This window comes from Sitophilus oryzae, unplaced genomic scaffold (genome assembly GCF_002938485.1).
Source record: "Sitophilus oryzae breed Bouriz unplaced genomic scaffold, Soryzae_2.0 scaffold_1441_pilon_pilon, whole genome shotgun sequence".
Classification (NCBI taxonomy): domain Eukaryota; kingdom Metazoa; phylum Arthropoda; class Insecta; order Coleoptera; family Curculionidae; genus Sitophilus; species Sitophilus oryzae.
Genome location: NW_022146106.1, coordinates 1,680,062 through 1,704,207, shown reverse-complemented (window position 1 = coordinate 1,704,207; position 24,146 = coordinate 1,680,062). Strand labels below are relative to the sequence as shown.

Genomic DNA, 24,146 nt, shown 5'->3' with positions numbered 1-24,146 from the left:
TATTATTGACACTCTAGTTTGTCCAACATATTTTTGAGTACAATCCATCAATGAAACTTTAAATACCCAAGTGGATTTGTTTTATCTTTAGGATTACCTACTAGTTGCTGTAATTTATAATTGCACATTATTACATATGTTTAAGAGTGAAATAGGTACCTAAAAATGCTCTAAGGCCCTGGGTTTGGTTTGGTCAAACGCTATGAAAGGCTAAATAAGAAGAATAACATTCTTAATGGAAACTGTAGATCGCACAACGCTCAATGGAACGAAATATGCTGGAAATAACAAAGAGAGACCCTAAAAAACTCAGGTAATAGATCAGGTCATCCGCAGAGTCAAATCCCACAAGTAGTAATAGGCAGAACACCTAGCAAGCAAGAAGGACTGACAAAAGATGGACCACAAAAATTACAGCTTGGTACCACAACATTACAGCTTGGTAATAAGAGACCTAGAAGACAGAACAAAGACAAAACCTAAGATGGGACACTGATATTATGAAATTAGCAGAGTTAACTTGGAAAAGATTGTCTAAATATGTAAGGGAGACTACACCATAACTGGAATTGGTTTGAATTAGCTGAAAATGATGATGACGATGATAAAACTATTAACAAAAATACTTGTGAACTTGTGAAACGTATCATATAAGAATTTTTTCTTTTAAACAACAGTAGTGATAATAATGTTTTGTAAAAACGTTTCGGAATTGACAGTTTTTGATATTTAGGCACCAGTATCTAATCTTTTAGGCACTAGTATCTAAAAGTGACACTTATTTAGACACTAGTGCCTAAAAGTAAAAAATGGAACGTTAAAAACAATGAAAATATTTATTATAAATCTTAAAGGTACAATTATTTCAATTATTAAAGTGAATACAAGAGACATCCAACTTTTCATCTCTAAAAGAAATGCAAGTTGTAGGAGTTGGAATAAGTAAATTTCTTGTACTGGCAATGGCGGTAGCTTCTGCTTCTCGGTGAACTGCTTTTAATTTGTTATTTGGCGTATCTCTCTGTCCCATGATTCTTTTTGCTATTTCAGTTTTCTGTTCAATTGAATTTTCAATGTAACCTTCAGTAACAGAGCTTGATTGCTAACCTCCATGTCCCTTTAAAACTGTTATGCTCCAAAACTGCTGCTCCTGAATCTGCCAGCATTGTTGCAGAGCTGCGCCGGAAACAATGACCAGTGTATTCAATGGCGTTGGAGAGTCCAAGAAATTCCGCTATGGCAAACCTCCAATTGTATTGATTCCAAACTGGCAGGGTACAGCATTGATTTTTTCGACACGTCAAACAAATTCGCTGATGTGTCACATTGAGTGGTCGAAGTTTTGCGTACTTACGAAATACATGTAAGAAATTGATACATCTATTGGTCCCTCAGTAATCGTAAATATATATATAGGATCCTATATCTCCTGCACGGAGCAAAGGGCTTCAGTGAAAGCTCTCCATCGGGTTCTGTTTTTGGCAGTTGTTTTTGCTTCCTTCCATGTTGACCCTACTTGTTGAAGCTCATCCAGTATGGAACGTCTCCATGTTTGAGCAGGTCGTCCTTGCTTTCTTTTTCCTTGGGGATTCCACTCCAACGCTGATCTCGCTATATTACTATCAGGTTTCCGCAAAGTGTGACCTATCCAACCCCATTTTCTTTTGAGGATTTCAATGCCTACTTCTTGTTGGTTTGTAAGATGAAGCAGGTCGGTGTTACGTATGGTGTCTGGCCAAAAGATTTTAAGTATTTTCCGCAAGCAGCGATTGATAAACACCTGTGGACGGTTGATGGATATTTTTGTCACTCTCCATGTCTCGCAGCCATATAATAAAACTGGTATGACGTTGGAATTGAATATTCTTAATTTTGTTTGTATGGAGAGTTGACGGGAGGTCCAAACTGATTTTAGTTGGCCAAAGGCTCGCTGCGCCTTCCTGATCCTGCTGACAATATCCGCGTCTGCGCCACCGTTTGCTGTTAGAATACTTCCCAGGTAAGTAAACTCTGTTACATTCTCGACATGTTTGATTCCTACATTGAATGGAGTGTTGTTGTTTGTGTTAATGCGCATTGACTTTGTTTTGTCGATGTTTATGCTTAATCCTACTTTGTCTGCTTCTGTTTTTAGACGTCTGAGCATCACTTCCATGTTTTTGAAGGATTGCGTTGTGAGACAGATATCATCAGCATAATCAAGATCCGTCAGATGCTATGTCAGAGTCCATTGTACTCCCCTAATGTTTGCTGTGGCTTTAGTCAAAACGCTGTCGAGCACGATATTAAATAGAAGCGGCGATAATGTGCAACCCTGCTTTACTCCTGTCCCTAAGTTAAAACTGTCGCTGGTTCTACCGTTGTACAGCACATTGCATTCTGTGTTTCTGTAGAGTTCCTTGATTATATTAATTAGTTTTTCCGGAACACCTTTTTCTTTTAGAGTTTTCCATACCATCGCATGGGGGATACTGTCTAAAGCTTTGACGAAATCTATGAATAATAAGAATAAAGGTGACCTAAATTCTATTGACTGCTCTATGATAATGCGCAATGTGTTAATATGGTCAATGCACGAGTGGTTCGGTCGGAAACCAGCTTGGTTCTCTCTCAGAGTAGGCTCTATATAGGAGTTTAACCTTAAATGAACTATAGAGGATATTATCTTGTGAATGGTGTTTAACAAAACAATACCTCTCCAGTTGTCACAGTTAGTGGTATCTCCTTTTTTTTAAGTAATTTTTTAATATTTTTTTTTTTTTGTAATTTCAGTAATCGTAAATACTCTTGGAAAATGAGTTTTTCTATTCGGAATCTTCACACTAATAATCACTGGCATCTACGGTCAAAAACGTGATTTCTTCCCTTCTACATGCTCCAAATACTCCAACGATTAAAACAACTTTAGCTAACAGGAATTCTTTGTCATCGGCTTCTTTCATAAAGCGTTCTATTTCCAGTTTTGTAAATACTTTTGATTTATTTGCCTGATATCCGGAAGTTTTTCTTGTTAAAATGCAATAAGGTTTGTCAATTTGCTAATATCTACGTTTCTGTTCAGGTAAATCATGGTGCGGAGCATCAAATATTTACTCCACAGAGTTGACGGCTTTAGAGCAGTGGATAACTTCAGGAAATAGACTAGCAATACCTTTTCTGTGAAATTCTCAACATGTTTTTCTTTGACCCAGGTTTCAAAGTTGTTGTAAGTGGTCTCGTATAAGTTTTTCGACTTCTTGATCACTCGTTTTTTCACAAAACTTTGTAGGAAATACGGCGACGTTTGAACCTGACAGAACTTTGTATACAAAAGCAAAAAACAATGCATAAACAATGCCTTAGAAACCGATTACCAGAACATTTTAAAAAATATTTCAAAATAAATAATAATAATAGCATGAAAATCTCAAATTATCCGCTTTCACAAAAAATCTTGTATGAAATTCATTGCGAAAAGAGTGTTTTAAGCACTCGACGTATTATCCAATTTTGCGTCCCGTGCTTAAAACACATTGATTTCGCAACTTGTTACATTAATAGCATTATATAACATCAACTAAATTACTATAACTATCAAACCAAACAGATGAAGCATATATTTATAGAAATAATGTAATTAAAAAGGGTTGATGGCCGTGTAGAAATGAGAGTATCGAGATTCAAGATCAACATATTTCCGATGCAGAAAACATTAAACCTGTTGAAACTATTTTCAGTGTTCAATTAACAGTCCAATTTATTACTGCAATAAATGTTAAGCCAAATAATGAAACGATAAAACGGCATGACCCAGATTTTACGCCCAGCTGCCACTATTCGATGCAGTTTTTTCCCTGTTTAAATTTACGCCTTTTGTTATTTAAGACATTTCATAAACTTTATGAACAATGTTAATATACCTGTTCCCTTTTTTCTCGTTAAATCTCGGACAGTCTGACATTCGATCGTTTGGTAATTACGCAACGATTTGCTTTTGCGTGGGTTCAAACGAAAATAAACGTGCCGTCTGCCACTAGCAATATAATTAAGCGGATTCGTCATTACTAGCAAATAGAGTCCAGGACATTCCTTTAAATGTATTACAGATTCTTAGTAGTTTTTTGAAAACTCTGTAAAAGCCCGATTGACAAGGTACAAGTGTACTTGAATGAAATCTTAAACTAAGTAATGTGTAGAAGTACACGTGGTTCAAGTTGGTTTCAACAAATAACAAATACCGCTTTATTGTAAAAAAAGCCAAAATAGCTTCATCGACAAAGCATTTACAAAACAAACAAAAGCACAAAAAATATACAATAGAAAACATGCAATTCCAAAAAATTTAAGTCATTAAAATTACAAATAGAACATACATGGACAATTGCAGAACACAAAAAAAGGCGTATCAATAAAATTTTACAATAGGAAGATTGTAAATAGATATAATTTTAAGATTTATAAAATATTAAATACTTGACCATTGACCAGTGTGTGAGATGATCAAAATTTTAAAATTCAAAATTGTTCATGATTAAACATCAACAAAAAAGTCGTTTACCGCATATAGAGCTCTCTCCAGTAAGTATGATTTCAGAACTTTGCAAAATGCGGGAAAGAATGAAAGCGGCTTGATATTCAAAGGCAGATGATTGTATATTTTTTGGCATTGTACAGTATTGAACCTTTAACTAGTTTTGAGCTCGGGGTTGGCAGATAGAGATCGTGCTCCGCATTCCTAAGTGGATAGTTATGAGATGGCCTTTCGGGAATAACAAATATGTGCTTGCGGATTAAGCAAACGGATTCAAAAATGAATAAAGAAGGAAGAGTCAGTATTTTGAAATATTTAAAGAAATTCTGGCAGTGTGTTCTACTGTTCAGTCCCAATAACTATCAAACTGCTCTCTTTTGAAGTTTGAAAATAAGATTTTTATTGAAGAAGAAATTTTGTTGCGCAGCAAGTACCCCAGAATGGAAGGGCATAACGAAGATGTGACTCAAAAAGGGCATAATAGGCTATTCTAGAGGTTGATAAGTTAAGTTCCTTAGAAACTGATCTAAGCGCAAAACAAGCAGCGCTTAGTTTCTTTGATAGAGCTTCGATGTGAAAGTCCCATTTTAGCGAGTTGTCTACAAGTCCTAAGAATTTCACAGAGTCCACGACGTCAATAGTGGTGTTATTAAATACAAAAGGTTGTATAGTACTTTTATATGACAAAACTTTAGTTTTTGATAGGTTGAGACATAGGAGATTAAAATCGCACCAAGATTTAATGGTGCGTAAGTCACTGGATTGGTATTATATACCTAGTGCCGTAACATCGGGGCCGATCCAAGTGAAACTAGTATCGTCCGCAAAGAGACAGATTTTACCGCTAATGTCTAGATTTGCAATGTCGCTGATAAACACCAGAAACAAAATAGGGCCAAGTACTGAACCCTGAGGGACACCACATTCTATAGGCTTACAAGAAGACATAGACGTATCAATCCTCACAAGCTGCCTTCTGTTGCCAAGATATGACTTAAGCCATTCGAGCGGCACTCCCCTGAAACCATAGTATTGCAATTTGTTAATTAAGATATTATGATTTGCACAGTCGAAATCCTTAGAGAAATCACAGAAAATTGTAGCTGTAGAGTGATGGTTATTCAGGCTAGAGTATACATTATTAAAAAGGTCGAACATAGCATCATTTGTGCAACTGTTACTTAGAAATCCAAATTGAGGGGTAGTAAGTATTTTATATTTAAGGAGAAAAGATAGAAACCTTTTTTTAACAAATCTTTCAATGATCTTAGATAATGTGGGCAGGAGTGCAATTGGGCGATAGTTCGAAGCTTCATCTTTATCTCCTCCTTTATGCAGAGGAATAATAATTATTGCTGCCTTAAGGCAGTTTGGAAAAACTCCTTTTTGGAATGACTCGTTAATTAAAGAAGTAAGATGGATTAATTTATATTTTATAACGCATAGTATGTTTGTTGTAGTTAATTATTTTACGTTGAATAATTCCTTATCTTATTGAATATTTATAACCGACCAGTTAGAATCAAAGCAATATAGATACAAAGACTTAACATAACGATTTATTTTCTCTTATATTCTTTAAAAGTTATAACCAGCATATTTTAACAAAAATGCCAGATATTAATTTTTATTGTATCAAGAGTCATTAGAGACTTAAATAATTATTTACCTTAATGATTTTAGCTATAAAATCATTAAGGTAAATAAAGATTTAAGTTCACAAACACGTTTTATTATAAAAAGAACAACGTCTATTATTACTTTTCCTCGACACTTTTTAATGCAGTAACATATAATTTTAGCCGGTGATGTTACTTATACTAATTTTAAAACAAACACATGTTTCCTACTGTTAAACAGTTGCTCAAATCTAAAACAAAACGTATTTAGAGCGTAGAGAAATATGGCACTTTGAAGAAATAACTTTTAGCAAAAATCGATAGGCGTATATATATACCCGCTGTTTATTTTGACATTTAACACAAGCCTGTTTTAGATTATGTTGTCTGGTTATTCATGCTTTATACATTTTAAACAATACACAAGTGAATTATTTTCGTCACTTTGTATATTACCTACCCAAGTAGCATTTTTGGACACATTTTAGGTAATGTTTCTAATAGTCGTGTCTGTTTCTTGACACAAAATGGAAACGGTACGGTACACAGGTACAAATGGGAAACATTTTCGAAACCTATATATTTTAAATGGCTTTATTACATGTGGTGGCACTAGCCGTTTCCTGAAATGTTTCGATGCTGAATCAGAACTTTTAGAGGAAACGTTTCGAAACGTTTTCTACAATTTGTGTCCAAGATGTTTCCGTTTTCAGCAGCCACTGTTTCTAAATATAAAGGAACAAAATATCAAACTAAAATAGTCATGTCTGTGTGTGAATTTCAAAATGAAAACAACGACCAACAATTTCGACCTTCGCCGTAATTTTTTTATCTTTGTTTTTAGGTTTTCTCACACAAAAAAATGTCTGGCAAAGGCAAATTCATCGTTTAATTATTATTATTATACCATTATTTGTTGCTACAAAATATTATTGTTTGAAATATAGATTTTTATTTTTATTTCGATATCATGATTCTAAAAATAAAAATATATAAATTAATGTAAGTAGAACGCGTTCTTGTGAGTTTAAAAGCCCAACAACCGATAAAAACATCATCACTAGCCAACATGGCGGAATTTTAGTTCATTATTTTATAAAATTGACATGGAGGCGAACACAAATCATCCGCATTATATCATATTTGTGTTTAAAAAGAGAGTTAATGAATCGACAATAAATGGAAACCTTAAATATGTTTCCAAAATGTTTCGATTTTGTTTCCGAACTTTGCTGAACGCAGCGAAAGCAAAGAGCGCTATCTGTGTAGAAATTTCGAACTAGTCACCTGTCAACAACGCCAATCAAAACTTCTGGTCAAAATAATTAAAACATTTTTATTTACTTATTAAAACCCCTCCTAAACACTCTACTTAGTATAACACAATTAAAACATAAAAACATGTATTCCATTGGGGGAAAAAGAAAGAAACGTTTGCTGGTACCTAACATTTTTCTTCGGCCTCCTGTTGGGTACGGGTAGAGCTAGGTTTGTAAGTTTTCAGGCTTTTTAAGAACTTTTCACTTTTCAGGCACAAAACGGGTACGAAATCTTTGTAAATGTGAGCTACATCTGTTTCTTAAAAGTTTCATTCAAAAATTTGTGACACTAAAATTATAACAATAAAAATCTTAGTAGCTTATGTAACGAAACCATCTATACTAATATATAAAATCTTTAAGTGACTGACATACTGATTAATCACGATCCTGCTCAAACTACTCAACGTAAGAAGCTCAATTTTGGCATACTGTTTGATTCTAGGGTGTAGAGGTTCGATAAGAAGGGATTTTTCGAAATTCCAGTTCCAAGAGGGTGAAACCACCCCTCAAATATTACAATATTTGTTATTTAAAAAACGGTTAAATTTCCGAAAAAAACGCTTAAACACGTATATTTTATTTTGTTTCTTTACATATTTTAAGATATTTTAAAAATGTATACAGGGTGTTTCGAAAAATCTGGTCATTGATTAATCACGATCCTGCTTAAAGCGCTTGACGTAAAAAGCTGATTTTTGGAAAACAGATTGACTTTAGGGTGTAGAGGTTCGATAGGAAGGGATTTTTCGAAACTCGAATTCTAAGGGGGTGAAATTAGCCTTCAAATATTAAAATATTTTTTATTTCATAATCGGTAAGTTTTTCGGAAAAACTCTTAAACACGTATATTTTATTTTGTTGTTTTACATATTTTAAGATTTTTTATAAATTTATACAGGGTGTTTCATAAAATATGACCATTGAGTAATCAAGATTCTGCTTAAACTGCTTGAAGTTTAAAGCTGATTTTTGGTAAACGGATTGACTGTGGGGTATAAGTTCAATAAGGAGGGGTTTCTCGAATCTCAAATTCCAACAGGGTGAAAACGCCCCTCAAATATTACAATATTTGTTATTTAAAAAACGGTTAGACTTTCGCGAAAACGCTTGAACAAGCATAATTTATTTGGTTTTTTTACATATTTTGAAATTTTTTAAAAAATCATACAGGGTGTTCCAAAAAGTTGGGTAATTTCTTAACCACGATTCTGCTTAAACTGCTTGACGTAAAAAGCCTATTTTTGGCAAACGGATTTTTCGAAAGTCAAATTCCAAGGAGATAAAACTACCCCTCAAATATTACCAAGTTATATAATAATATCGCCATATTGTTTTTTCTCATGCTGACATAAATGTGAGAAAATTTGCATTTATCCAGTTTGTATGTTAATCGAAATTCTTGCTTTGCTTTATCATCGCCATTACAAATGATTAATTCGACGCGAACGAAGTCGCCGGTACACGCTAGTATTTGATAAAATGTTTCGAAACACAAAGCGATTTATGTTACGAAACATATGTATCAAAAATGTGTCGAATTTTAATTTCAGAACTTTTGTGTCTTGACACAAACACCATCATTGTTTCGCAATGTTTCTCAGCAGATATTTTGTTTCGATATTGTCTCTAAAAATGCTACTTCGATATATTATACTGTATGATAAAAAAAAACGGCTTCAAAGACGGCTGGGCAATAACGATCGATAATAATTTTGGGGATTTATTTAACTCTAACTTTCTTAACTAGTCTATAGCTATGCATTACTTACTTCCACCGAGGATGAACCGACCATTAATTACACTATAGTTTTAAACTCATCTCACCAAATACTTCTAGATAAAAATCAAATCCTAATCCAGAGATTTTTCTAACTAAAACAGAGAATGGCATTCATTTACGCTTACTGTCAGACCCCCATAAAATATCTAACATGATTAAAGTTAAATTGGATTTAAATTACTTAATTTCTAACGATTCCAGAGTGAATTTCCCAACTGGAAAATGAGTTACGGCAAATTTCGGAGTTGGGACTCCTGCTATCTAAAGGTTATAAATTTAAAAGGGTTTCCACGTTAACCGTCTATATTTGGAGTTTCAAATATGTATGGGGCCACTATTTCAGAACGCGCACAATTTCAACTAGTAAATTCCAAAGTTTTATTGATCCTCAGATATAATTCAAGGTATGCACTTCCGCTAAATTATATATATATCAAATCCATATATCTTGTCAAAAGAGATACGTTGTTAAGTATACCAGGGCAGTAGTTCAGAACAATAAAAAAGAGGGTGAATTTGTGATTGAAATTATTACAAAGCTGAATATAGTCTGTCAAACGAGAAAATCCTTGACAGTGATAGATGTGTCTGTCATTTTAATTTCAAAGTAGCTTATTTTATTTTACAAAGAAATAAGTTGGTACAACTGGAACGCATAGCAGGAAATTAATATATGTATTTAAAATTTGACTGACAAGTAACTTCTAAATATTGTGAAAAAAACTGCATAAAAATGAAAAAATGTAATCGAGTTATTTTATTTAATAAAAAAACGGTATGTGTTAATACAAAACAAACAAAAACAAGACACCACATACCAAAAAATATAAAAAAGAACTATTTCTTACTTTCAAGCTTTATGAAACTTCCCGCATTTATGATTATATTTATCAATATAACTTATGTACAAATACAAATTTGTAATATTCCGCAGGAATAAATAAAACAACATAAATAAAACAAACTATTTTATTTATAATAACACTTACCAAATTTTATACCTCACAGGTTGATTAATTAACTTTAATCTTAACCAGCACCTTTTGACATTATTTTTCTGCAGTACTAAAATCCATTATTTACCTATCGTGTGATGTCGATATTTTACAGCTACTCCAGTTTTTAGTATGTGTTTAGTATGGTCCTTCTACCATATTCGAGATGTACTTATCTACGACGAGATGGTATACGAACTTTATTGATAGTAACTTTATTGGTGTATCTGTATAAGACTTTCTGCCTGGGCAACGAGTATTAACCATAAACTGTGCTCTGGGTTCTATAGTTAATTTTCACTCGATTTTTCCTCCACTTGACTAAAAGACACAAAACACACATAATAACACGAATCAAAATGCATCATCTTCCAAAACGCAGGGTATTTGACAAAAGTCGTTACAAAATTATAACCTATAATTTGGCAAGACTTTGACAAACGTCAAAAATCTAAAGTCGAGTTCATACGCATCGGCGTCCGTTTGTCGTTCATCGTTCCGTCAAACCAATAAAATTGAAATACGATCTGTCATTTTTGAAATAAACCAATAAAACTGGTTAAAAACAACAAGTGACGACGCATGACGAATTTATATTTAAACCCATCCATAGTTAACTTAAAAATTATTAGAAACTTTTTTTTGTAAAATAAATAGATTGGTATGGGACGTCATCTGCTTTTCTTCTGTCATCGTCTGTCGAAATCTTACCTGAGAAATAAAACAGAGTATATTCAATCTGGAGAATATATTCTACGTATACAGGGTTGTTCGCCACATGCGACACGGAGTATTGTAGCTAAACGATTAGATTTTTGCAAATTGTAAGTTTTGGGTTCGTTGAAGGACTATTAGAGGTACAATTTAAAAATATTTTTACATGATACAGAGTGTCCCAAATAAATAAAAAATATCAAAGTTGTATTTTTTAAATGGAACACCCAGTATATTATTACATTTTTAGTTTCTACGATTAATATAAAGGTAAATTTGATAAAGGTTTGTCACACTTAAACCTTACCGTTTTTGAAATATTTTCAATTTTGTGAAATTGCAGTAAAAATTTCAAGGCTTTATATTGATAAATGAGGTCTAAATTATAAGAAAATGCATTTTTTTACGAAAACTTGAAGAGATAGATAAAAATGGTATAATACAATTTGATAGACAATTAAATTGTGCATCTAATTCTCCTAAAATATACAGGGGGTTCCATTTAAATTAAACAAGTTATTGCCGTTTAAAATTAGAAATTATTTAAAATAAATTTTTAGACACTCTGTATGAGGTAGTATTATTTTTATTATTGCAGCACAATAACTGATCAATAAATAAACTTCAGTAAATATTTAGTATTAAAAACTTTGATACCCTTCGAGAAATGAAGCAAATGAAGAAAATAAAAATTTTACTGCAATTTCACAAAATTGAAAATATTTCGAAAACGGTAAAATTTAAGTGTGATAAATCTTAATCAAATTTACCTTTATTTTAATCGTAGTAACTAAAAATGTAATAATATACAGGGTGTTCCATTTAAAAAAAGACAACTTTGATATTTTTTATTTATTTGGAACACTCTGTATCTTGTAAAATTATTTTTAAATTGTACCTCTAATAGTCCTTCAACGAACCCAAAACTTACAATTTGTAAAAATCTCATCGTTTAGCTACAATACTCCGTGTCGTATGTGGTGAACAACCCTGTATAATACATTCTTCGTTATATAAAACAACCCCAGAGTTTTCAACTGGCAAAGAAGTACGACATGGAGATGCAGTATTCCCAAATCGGTTTAGAGCATCAGCGAATCTTAGATGGTTGAGATATTGTCGATCTATGTTTAATCCTTTGTTGATCCAGTCTAGTTGACGGAAGAATCGATTTTTAGTCGGTTAAGATTTAAGTCCCAGACAAAACTTAGTACTACAGTACCAATCGAATTCCTAATAAGATCAATTTTGTATATGAATTTAATTTTAATCATCTGCTTATTTTGCTTAGACCAGAATTTAAAATAAAGAAAAGTTCAAAACGGGACGTAGGACAAAAGTTCCACACATTATAACACTCTAACATTTACATCTGGTTAATAAAATTTTGTTATTTAATGAACACATTTATTATTCGTTGCGTGATTCATGTAATACTCGTGCCTTAACCCATTGCCCAAAAATAGAACAATTTGACTTTTTCGTTACGGAAAAACTGTGCCAACGACTTGCTGAGGTCAAACGGGGTCCACGATTCTCCTCGTCAACAAACTATCGAACGCATTCTATAAATATCGCGACCTGTTTATCCCATTGCCCTCAAAATCAAAATTGCATGACGTTTTATAAAATAAGTAGAGAATTTTCAATACAAAATCTTAAACTTAAACGAACATGCATCAATTTCTGAACTTAGTTTCTTTCCCACATTAACATTAAGGTTCAGAACGGGGAAATCACGGTCTCGGAAGTACCGGAAATTCCCGATTTTTCTGAGACATCAAAGAACCCGGATTCGAAATTATTAATCCAGTTCTTTTCGGGAGTAGGTACCAATATTATTACAGTCGGGGATTAGAACCTTTGGTGTTACAACATCAAAATAAAGCACTAAATCACCACAACACACCAAAACATTTTTACTTTTACAGTGGACGCGCGTTTCGCTAACCATATAAGTATCGTCAGCAGATGATTAAAACTAAACTAATATCTACAAATTGAGCGTTTATATACTCGCTAAGTTGGCTCCGAGTGACTCAAAACCAACAGACCGTGACAACTAATTTCCGAAACTAACTAGTAGGAACAGAAAAATGGAAGGAATTGGGCCATTGTTTCTGTTCATACTATCTTTACATTTATTCATTTTGACGCTCTGATATGCATTTAATTTCCTGTAATTTGAGACTTGTTTAACTCATTTTAAATTATTAATATCTATACAATGTTCTTTATCAACAATATGTTCAGCAACGCAAGATATATCCGGTCCAGCATATCTTATCTGAGCTATACATTCTTTAAATCTAGTTAATATTGGGCAAATTAGAAGATAAATATTAACTCAGTTTTAATCATCTGCTGATGATACTAATATGGTTAGCGAAACGCGTGTTCAGTGTAAAAAATAAAAGTGTTTCGGTGTCTTGTGGTAATTTAGTGTTTTATTTTGCTAGGTACCAATAATTAAAAAATCATTTTTTTGTTATGTGCGAGAGTCCATTGATACTTTATAGTGGTCGAAATTAAAACTCTCATAAATAAATAATGATGCTATATATCTTACTGTTCTTAATTGTGAAGTTCTTTTGAAGTTCCTATAATGTATATTAGCAGTTATTAAATTAAAATTTAAATATGTTCTTTTATTATTTACTATAATGTTGTTTGGTTTGGTTTGCGATATACAGTATGAGATCGAAAAAAAACTGCGCTCAATTGGCTGGAAAATGACGATCGATGATATTTCCCTAATAAATTTAAAAATCGCGCCTTGGATTACGTAACTAAAATTTTAATTGGTATTGAATTTATGTAGTCTGAATTTTAAATTGTGACCAAGATCGACTATCTTGAAGCCTCATATAATTATAAAAAATGTATATACCTATGTGGCGGATTTATCTCTCCAAAAAATCCTATATGGGTATTTCACCACATCAAGAAAATCTACAAAATAAAATAGTTATTTTTCGTTCGTAACACTTCTGCGTAAATCCCAAACGGAAACTACTTGTCAGAAGTTAGGTTTACAGATATACAAATTTGCCTAACGAATAAAAAAATGTTTAACGTTTCGGAAAGTTTATCTCTTTCCGTCGTCGGAAGCAAAAAAAATACAAAGAATAAAGAAAAAAACTATTTAAAATATTCAAATTCAACTATTCGAGAACACTTTAGTATTTTAAAACAGATACGTCTACAAAAAGCGTTGATATTCTGTTAAAATGACATTATATCAAGATAAACTTCAGAATTAACAATTACTACCTGATAACAATTACTTAATAAGGTAAAACAAAAGCCCCAAACTTTCTGTATGATTATTTTTAATTTTTGGGTATGGCAATCGCTTCTTTCATTTTAAAGAACATAACATAAATAAACATAACATACCTACACAAAAATAAAAAATAATCATACAGAAAGTTTGGGGCTTTTTGGTTTTACCTTATTAAGTAATTGTTATCAGGTAGTAATTGTTAATTTCGTAGTCTAACTTGATATAATGCCATTTTAACAGAACGTCAACGGTTTTTGTAGACGTATCTGTTTTAAAACGCTAAAAAAGCTAATAATGTCGGTCTTCAAATCAACGTGGCGAAAACCAAAGAAATGAGGTCAAATACTCCCAACAACCAAGATCTATACCTCTCCAACCGAGCCATCGAAAGAGTTGATGAATTTCAGTACCTGGGAAGTATGGTTTACAGCGATGGGGGCACAGAGAAAGATATAGAGGAAAGGATTTTGAAGGCACAAAGAGCTTTTGGCATGCTTACACATATGTGGAACTCATCTATATATAGCAAAAAGTCCAGCTCTTCAATAGCAATGTCAAATCTGTTTTGCTTTATAGATGCGAAACATGGAAGGTTACGCGTGGTCTCATAGATCGCCTACAGGTGTTTGTTAACAAGTGCCTTCGAAGAATATTGAGAATTTTCTGGCCCAATCAAATTAACAACGAAGAACTGTGGAGAGAACATGACAAAATCGAATAGATATCGAAATTAAGAAAAGAAAGTGGGGCTGGATTGGGCACATTTTGCGCAGACCCCACAGAGATATCGCTAGACAGGCACTTGAATGGAATCCACAGGGAAGCCGTGCCAGGGGAAGACCAAGGAATACCTGGAGAAGAACAGTAACCTCTGAAGCCCAAGAGGTTGGGAAAACATGGGGAGAGATCAAACTCAAAAAACTCAAGCTCAGAATAGGATCAGATGGAAACATTTCTTAGAAGCCCTATGTCCCACGAAGGGATGACGGGAACATATATATCTGTTTTAAAAAACTAAAGTGTTGTCAAATAGTTAAATTTAAATATTTTAAATAGTTTTTTGGTTTTCTTTATTCTTTGCATTTTTTTTGCTTCCGACGACGGAAAGAGATAAATTTTCCGAAACGTTAAGTATTTTTTTGTTCGTTAGGCAAATTTCTATATCTGTAAACCTAACTTCTGACAAGTAGTTAGGCATTTATGCAGCCGTTTGGGATTTACGCAGAAGTGTTTACAAAAAAACAACTATTTTATTTTATAGATTTTCTTGCGGTGGCGAAATACCCATATAGGATTTTTTGGAGAGAATTCCATAATTGATAGACCAATTATAACTCCTCTGATCTGCTGCTTCCAATATACTAATTTGAATTTCAAAAACTCCAGTCGCTACTGGTTATAACTCCCACGCCACTGCATGAATCGTAAACCAGAAGATAAAGATATAAATTTTCCGTTTTTTTTTCACTTGCCCTAAAGCGAAACAGAAACAATTTTAGTACCTCGATAATGGAGCTCATTGTTGTCCGTGTAGGTATCATTACTAGTAAATTATAGAGTTATTACAATAAATTTATAATCGATCGTTCAATGCCTTTTATGTATGGTACGACCGTCTTAGCTCGGTACAGAACAGGTACACACACCGGCGGTACTTATTCATTTATGTATTTTTCCTTTTTCCCACCTGGACACACGGTTCTTGCCTCTCGCCTTCCGTTAAATTTATTTGTAGGACCGTACATGTTGAGCTGAGAATTACATTTGTCCAGATGGCAAGTGACAGGTGGTACTATTATTCGTCTATGGGAAATTGAGACATTCGAGGAATTTGTACAGTGTTTGAATTTATCAAACTTCGCATATATTTATTTTTTTTATTTGCCATTTATTACACATACATTAAAGGTTATACAATGTAGTCTGTCCATAACGACAAAATCCTTAACAGTGATAGATGTGTATCATTTGAATTCTACAATAGTTTATTTTTATTTATACAGGGTGAGTCTTAAGTAAGTGCAAATATTATTAGTGGTAGTATATTTTGACACGAGAAACACTATTATAATTTTTATTTGGAAAAATTGGAATTTTTTGGATTTTTTTTAGTTTTTAGTTAAAAACATAATTTCTTGATAATATGCCAACATAGCTAGACATTAAATTTACAAGAAAAAAAGTTAAATAACTCGGTTATTTTGGATTTATTTAAAAAACGGTAAAGAGAAAATATGTTTCTTTTATCGAAATCTACCAGCCCTGTAGTGAATGAAACTATGGAGGTATTCGTATTGGGTCAAGTTGCCATGGATAGTACGCTGAGTACAAGAAAATTAGCCAACGACACCGACCGGCGTGAATCGTACAAGTGTCCAAAGAATATTAAAAAAACACAAGTTCCACCCGTACGAAATTCAGTTGGTACAAGAACTCAACGAAGACGATTTTGATCGTCGCTGGCAATTTTGTGAAACTATGAGTGAACGATTGGCCAATGATAATATCCTATTTAATGTGTGTTTTTAGGATGAGTGGACTCTTTTTGAATGGTGTAAGTAATCGGCACAATTGTCGGTACTGGACTGAGGACAACCCCAGGGTTTTTCACGAGGTGCACACACAAAACTCTCAGAAATTGAACGTGTGGGCTGGTATTTTTGGAAATTCTATTGTAGGTCAGTTTAACGATATTGAGAAGAACTTCAACGCACAAGTCACAGAACAGCTATCTAACAACTACCGCACCTGATCACAACCTTGTGGCAAATGAAAAAATACGTAAACACCTAGAAATAATAAGAAAAAACCTCAAATTTGTCGAAGGAATTTATCCTTATCATTTACTCTGATAAATGTTTAAATAAACTTTTCAAATTTCAATCTTTCATATTTTCTCAATGACTCGACCGATTTTCAAAAACGAGGCGGGGAAATATAGAGAATAGAAAGCTCTTTTTATTGCAGCGTCACTTGACCCCCCTTCCAATTTGAAGAAAATTGGGGGATGACACCCCCGCTTAGAGGGTTGAAGATTTTGCAATCATTTTTGGGGCAAAAGTTGTCCCCCTCACAAAAAAAATTCACGCGTTTTTGGATTTTTTGAAAAAAAAATACCCTGGCCGTTATGCCTTGCGGAACGTTTTCGATGGGCCTGTATTTTTTATTTTTCTCTAAAACGCCAAGGAAATTTGGGAAAGTTAAACGTGATTAACCATATATAAACAAGGAAATTTTTTATAAAGAATGCCTTTTTGGGCAATATTTTCCCTTGTAAAGGGAGACGATCCGAGGACATACTGTATAGAGTTTAAACGTGTTTGGTAGTACTTATACCTAGTAACTGCATGTTATAATTTATTAAGTAACAGTTAAACTATGTACCAATTGAACAATTACCGACAGTACATGAATTGAAAAAAACACAAGTTCCACCCGTACGAAATTCAGTTGGTACAAGAACTCAACGAAGACGATTTTGATCGTCGCTGGCAATTTTGTGAAACTATGAGTGAACGATTGGCAAATGATAATATCCTATTTAATGTGTGTTTTTAGGATGAGTGTACTTTCTTTTTGAATGGTGTAATTAATCTGCACAACTGTCGGTACTGGGCTGAGGACAATCCCAGGGTTTTTCACGAGGTGCACACACAAAACTCTCAGAAATTGAACGTGTGGGCTGGTATTTTTGGAAATTCTATTGTAGGTCAGTTTAACGATATTGAGAAGAACTTCAACGCACAAGTCACAGAACAGCTATCTAACAACTACCGCACCTGATCACAACCTTGTGGCAAATGAAAAATACGTAAACACCTAGAAATAATAAGAAAAAACCTCAAATTTGTCGAAGGAATTTATCCTTATCATTTACTCTGATAAATGTTTAAATAAACTTTTCAAATTTCAATCTTTCATATTTTCTCAATGACTCGACCGATTTTCAAAAACGAGGCGGGGAAATATAGAGAATAGAAAGCTCTTTTTATTGCAGCGTCACTTGACCCCCCTTCCCATTTGAAAAAAATTGGGGGATGACACCCCCGCTTAGAGGGTTGAAGATTTTGCAATCATTTTTGGGGCAAAAGTTGTCCCCCTCACAAAAAAAATTCACGCGTTTTTGGATTTTTTGAAAAAAAAAATACCCTGGCCGTTTTGCCGTGCGGAACGTTTTCGATGGGCCTGTATTTTTTATTTTTCTCTAAAACGCCAAGGAAATTTGGGAAAGTTAAACGAGATTAACCATATATAAACAAGGAAATTTTTTATAAAGAATGCCTGTTTGGGCAATATTTTCTCTTGTAAAGGGAGACGATCCGAGGACATACTGTATAGAGTTTAAACGTTTTTGGTAGTACTTATACCTAGTAACTGCATGTTATAATTTATTAAGTAACAGTCAAACTATGTACCAATTGAACAATTACCGACAATACATGAATTGACTAGTCATTTCAGGGACTGACGAATTTCACGATTTGATGCCAACGTATACACTTTCAAGTTTGTTTTGATACAAAGTTATGCAAATATGCTTCAGCGTCTTTCTCTGGAATAAAATCTCTCATTAAAAGTAAAGAATAAATAATTATTATTAATAATTCCTGTATAATCCACAGTATAATAAATAAAGAGTAAGTACTATTATATACCCACCCAAGTAGCAAAATTACGTTGTTCAACGTAATCACAACGTCGCCAGGAGCAACCCAACGTTGCTGGACAACGTCGAAGCGACGTCTAAGCGACCCATATTAGCATCAAAATGGTGGATGTTTTTAGGGTCGCTACAACGTCGCCAACGTTGGCGACGTTGTTTGAGGCGACGTAGTACGTCGTGTGCTAAAAGTTGCTTTTCATGCCGATTCGCGATATTTGGAGGTTAGAGTTAAAAATATTCGTCGTCAAATATTACTATATTCAACCATGGGGAAACGAAAATGAATGATGTATGAATTAGAAATGGAATATATTATGCTCCATTAAAAAATAACTAGGTGAATATAACTTCGACAAATCTGCAAAGTGTTGAGATGTCGGCAATCGAAATTCATCAACGAAGATTAGTTTACTGTTAAAAGTGAACATGATACTTCGAAATATGGTAAAACACCTTTTTATTTCCTAGTTTTAATTTTAAAATTATAGTTTACTTGGTTAACCTAACTTAAAAGTTTGAGACAAATATACGAAATCTATCAGAAAAATTAGCTTACAACTCTAACAGATAGAGTTTTTTTTAACGAAATTCGCAGTATTTTGTGGTTTCTAATATTTTATTCGATTCTTCCACAACGCACGAATAGATAAATCGTATTAAAATGGCGAAGTTGCCTAAGGCAACCTTTAAAATACCAATATAGTACATAAGGTGCGGTAACCGACCTTTAGGTCACCTATGTCAACCTTTGGTTCAAAAATTGACACCTGCTTTGACGAAATAGGACCTCTGACTCTGAACCCTACCGACATCTAGGAGGTAAAGAAGAAAATTTCTTCTTACAGTGCTCTTTTTTACATAGGAAAAATAAAATGAAGAAGAAAGCTGGGCCATCCTTTGGTGGTGGTGATCACATACTTGATAATGGTGATCACATACTTCATAAGATCGCTGACATTAAATCAATATTTCTATTTATTTATTGTCAAAAAAGCCGTACAGGAAGTATTGTTGATCTTACTACTCCACGTGCATCAACCGGCAGCCCTTTTATACCACAACATGATAATCCTTTTAAAAGATGGTTTACAGTTGAATGGGATATATTATTTTGTACACCCCACTGACTAACGAAAAGGACGTCAGGATGAATTTCAGTTGACTGCTCTTCTGGAGGATCATTATTCTCATAGGATTCCTCTGTTGTATGGGCTTCGTGTACTGTTATTTATTTCTATAGTATCCATTGATGATAAGCCACCACTAGTAGCACTATTACTTTTCAAAATTGAAGTGGACGTTCCTTCGATACATGATTGCGAGATTATATACTTTTTTCCTATATATTTTCTCTTCGCTTTACACAGTACCACAGAAAAAATACCTAACCAATTGCTCTGTGACAGTACAGTACAGAATTTTTTGAGGTTAGGTGTAGATAGTTCCGCTTCCACAGCAAAAATCGATATCGTCGCGCTCGTCGCCGTAATCCAACGTAGTAATTGGTTATAATATTGAAGTTGCTTTGGGTCGTTTAATGAAACGTTGTATTACGTTGTAGTTAGCATGTACTTACATTCGTAATTTAAAAGTACGTTGCACAACGTTAATTTAAAGTACGTAATGACAACTAACAACGTTGTGCCCTGCAACGTTTACCAACGTTGTTAAGGGTCAAAATATACAGCTGTTTAAGTGCAACGTCGTAGCGACGTTTTGGGTACGTAATTTGAGGTTTGGGTATGCATACGGCAGAGAAAATTACAAATTTCAACGTTGCGCGTAGTCAAAACTAGTCGGAAGTCGGAATTTTTTTTACTTGGGTAACCAAATAAAAGTACTTTTAGTTTAATAAATTCCAACCCAACAAACATTCCTTACATCTATCGCTCACACTCGATTAACCGTACTACCGAAGACGGTTGCTTCTTCTGCCCGTTTAATGCCGAAGCTAGTCTGATGGTTTTCTCTCTTCTTAAGTACTTCAATGAATACTAAGCAAATTTATTCCGCCGATCGATTTGAATGCAGCGCGTACCTTGTACGGCCATTGGCCATTTCGCAGTACCATCTTCTATAAAGTATTTAGTGCGATGGGGAGGTTAGAGTTTTATGACGATTGGAAGTCGTGGCGTAGGTGCGGTACTATTATTTATTAGAAACGTTTATGTGCTGTTGGACGAGACAGAAACATAAAGTTAATAAATCACGAGTTTATTGTATAATTTTTAATTTATTTAGTCACAATGTTTTGTATCGATGTATAGAAGAATTCATGGCATTTTTATTTCCCCCTTCAACATTTATATATACTGTTACGGATTCCGTGGATCCACTAATTTAAACTCACGATAAAATACTTTACGAACTTATTTTCTTACTATAGGTCTGTTCGCAGAAGGAATCACTGACTAGTCAGCACGTTTCTCATTGGTTAAAATGCATAGAAACCTGATTGTTAGTCTGGTTTCTACACATTTCAACCAATAAGAAACGCGCTGACTAATCAGGGATTCTTCTGGGAACAGGCCCTATATAGACACAATTTATACCGATTACAACACATAATTAACTATTTAAAAATCCTTCACCAATTTGTCACAGTTCGCTATACAAAAATGCACGTCCAGCGCGGCCTTATACAGGGTGGTCCGAACTGTATTCCGGAAACTTCGGCAACATATTCTGCTTGTTCTTCTTCGGGTTCCATCTCCTAATGGAGGTTGGAAATCATCATGGCAATTCTAACTTTGTTAACGGCTGCTCTGAATAACTAGTTTGAAGTCATTCCAAATCATTCTCTCAAATTCTTGAGCCATGATGTTCTTCTTCTTCCTTGGCTCCTTCTGCCCTTTATCTTTCCTTCTATTGTGTTCTGCAGCAGGACATATTTAGGTCCTCTCATTATGTGTCCAAAGTACTCAACTTTTTTCTTTCTAAGGGTGTTAATCACCTCTTCGTCCTGAATTCTGCGTCGCAATTCTACATTTGTAACCTTGTCAGTCCATGCAATCCTCAGCATACGCCGATAACTTAGAATTTTTTTTAGAATTTAGAATGAGTGGGAGGGGGGTTAATCACTTCGACCTTACAGATCCATTGTGTCCCTCTTTCTTGAATCATAACTCATCATACAGTCCCAGGGCTTTAACAAAAGCCAGTATCTGGGACGGTTTTATAGAGGGTAGTTCTCCATCTCCAATATCGTACCAAAATTCATGGCACGAATGGTTGTCGTCTCGGCGCACTCAGTGATGAGGTGTACTGGTGTTTCCCCATCTTTCCCACAGAATCTGCATTCGCCGTTTCTTCTTAGTTTCAATCTACTGAGGTGTCCATTGAGGAGACAGTGTCCTGTTAAAAACCCCGTGACAATCCGAAGATTGTTCTTACTCAGAAAGATCTGTGATTTTTCTTGATCATAAGCCCTCAGAAACTTCTTCGAGTGTCTTAGACCATTGCAAGATTTCCATTCCAGGTTGCGGATGGAATCTTCCAAGTTCTTGAGTTCCGCCTTGAGTTGGTTACCACTTAGAAAGCAGAACGGTTCTGGTCCAGTTAGTGGAGTGTTCGCTCCTTTCCTAGCTAGATTGTTTGCTTTTTCATTGCCTTCTATCCTTTGGTGAGCAGGCACCCAGTGTAGGAGGACTTTGTTTTCTTTGCCTAATTTATTCAGCTTCTCTATGCATTCTTTGACCAATTTCGAATTGATTGATACTGAGTTGATCGCCTTTAACTAACTTTAACCTAACTTAACTTTAACCTAAGATAAGTTGTACGCATCTCTCGATAGCGTGGATATCTGCCTGTAGGATACTAGGGTAAGTGCCCATTGGTTCGGAGTAATTAGCTCTCGGCCCAAACACTCCGATCCCTGTTCCCGTATTGGTTTTGGAAGCATCAGTATACCAAGTTATGGTATGGTCTTTTAACTGCTGGGCAAGCGTTTCGCTCTTCCAATCCTTCTTATTGCTCAATACTACATTGACATGTTTGTCAAAGTTGTACGTTCTTGGCATATCGTCCACTGGGAGTTGCAGGAGTGGTATTTCCTTTTTGAATACGCCGATAACACCATCTTTCGAATGCCTCAAGCTTCTCCATTTCGGCTTTTTAAGTGTCCAAGCCTCTGAACCATAGAGTAGAGTTGCAAATATGTAACCCCTTAGCATTCTTAATCTAAGCTTTAAGTTGATGTCTCCACTGCAGAGATATTTTTTCAGTTTTAGAAAGGATGCTCTGGCTATTTCTATTCGAGCTTTTATTTCTGCTGATTGATCCAAGTTTTCAACCAACTGCAGATAAAAATAAATAAAAAAGTTGGTATTATATTTTGGTCCTAAAATGCTTAGTTCCGGAGATGCAGGGTGTAGAAATTTAATTTTTATTTCGATTTTTACCAAATAATTTCTGAAGTAACGTCAATATTTGGATGAAAATTGGTGTCTGGAAGTTTTTTGACATGAGAAATTTGATTTTGGTGTCAATATGACTCCTAGTTGTAGAGGGCGCCACCAAACTACTGCGTAAAAAAATATACATTTACAACATTTTTTACGTGAACAAGATCTCTTGGTAAAAATAGCTACGAGATATTTCGAATCGAAATTATCAATACATATGTTGTAACATGTTGTTGAACATATGTTGACTAAATAGTTATTAGACTGACATCATAAATTTGAAATGTTTTTGTGCCAAAGGTTCAACAGAAACTGTTTTATCATCATTTTTTGCAGAAAAATTTATGATTAATTTAAAAAAAAAATCCCAAATTTATTATTTCAGTGAAATAACTAGGTATCTACTCAACGCGTTTATTTTTCGTCAATAATGACATGTATTGACTATTTCCATTCTAAATATCTTAAGAACGGTTGCTAGTACCGATTTTTACCAAGAGATATTCTTTTACGTAAAAAGTCATGAAATGAATTTAGCAAAAACTAGTAATTTACAGCGTGGCGCCTCTCATACGCCGCGGAAGCTCCAAGGAGAACGGTAGTTTATATCGAAATCAAATTTTGGCAGCATATGTAGGTTAACTGAAAGCATTTTATAAAAATATATAGAATTATACAGGGTGTCCCCAAAAAAAGTTACACATCAAAGTTGTGTTTTTTCTAATGGAACACCCTATATATTAATTGATTTTCGGATTCTAGGAAAAAAATAAAAGTGAGTTTTATTAAAGAAGCATATACCTAAAATCTAAGGATTTTGACATATTTCACATTTTGTGAAAATAATGAGTAAA

General features: G+C 34.1%; 2 protein-coding genes across 2 annotated transcripts in view; both read right to left on the bottom strand.

The window, feature by feature from the left end:
- Positions 1 to 24,146, bottom strand: part of LOC115876994 (ecdysone receptor-like) — a 924,397-nt gene that overhangs the window by 867,521 nt on the left and 32,730 nt on the right. The gene's annotated exons all lie outside the window — the stretch shown is intronic.
- LOC115876993 lies at positions 1,421 to 2,155 on the bottom strand. Its single transcript, XM_030893048.1, has one exon. The coding sequence runs from the start codon at positions 2,153 to 2,155 to the stop codon at positions 1,421 to 1,423; it is 735 nt and encodes a 244-aa protein (XP_030748908.1).

Excerpts from the sequence above, each read along its gene's own strand:
- LOC115876993 (XM_030893048.1), bottom strand. The coding sequence starts at position 2,155 with ATGGAAGTGATGCTCAGACGTCTAAAAACAGAAGCAGACAAAGTAGGA.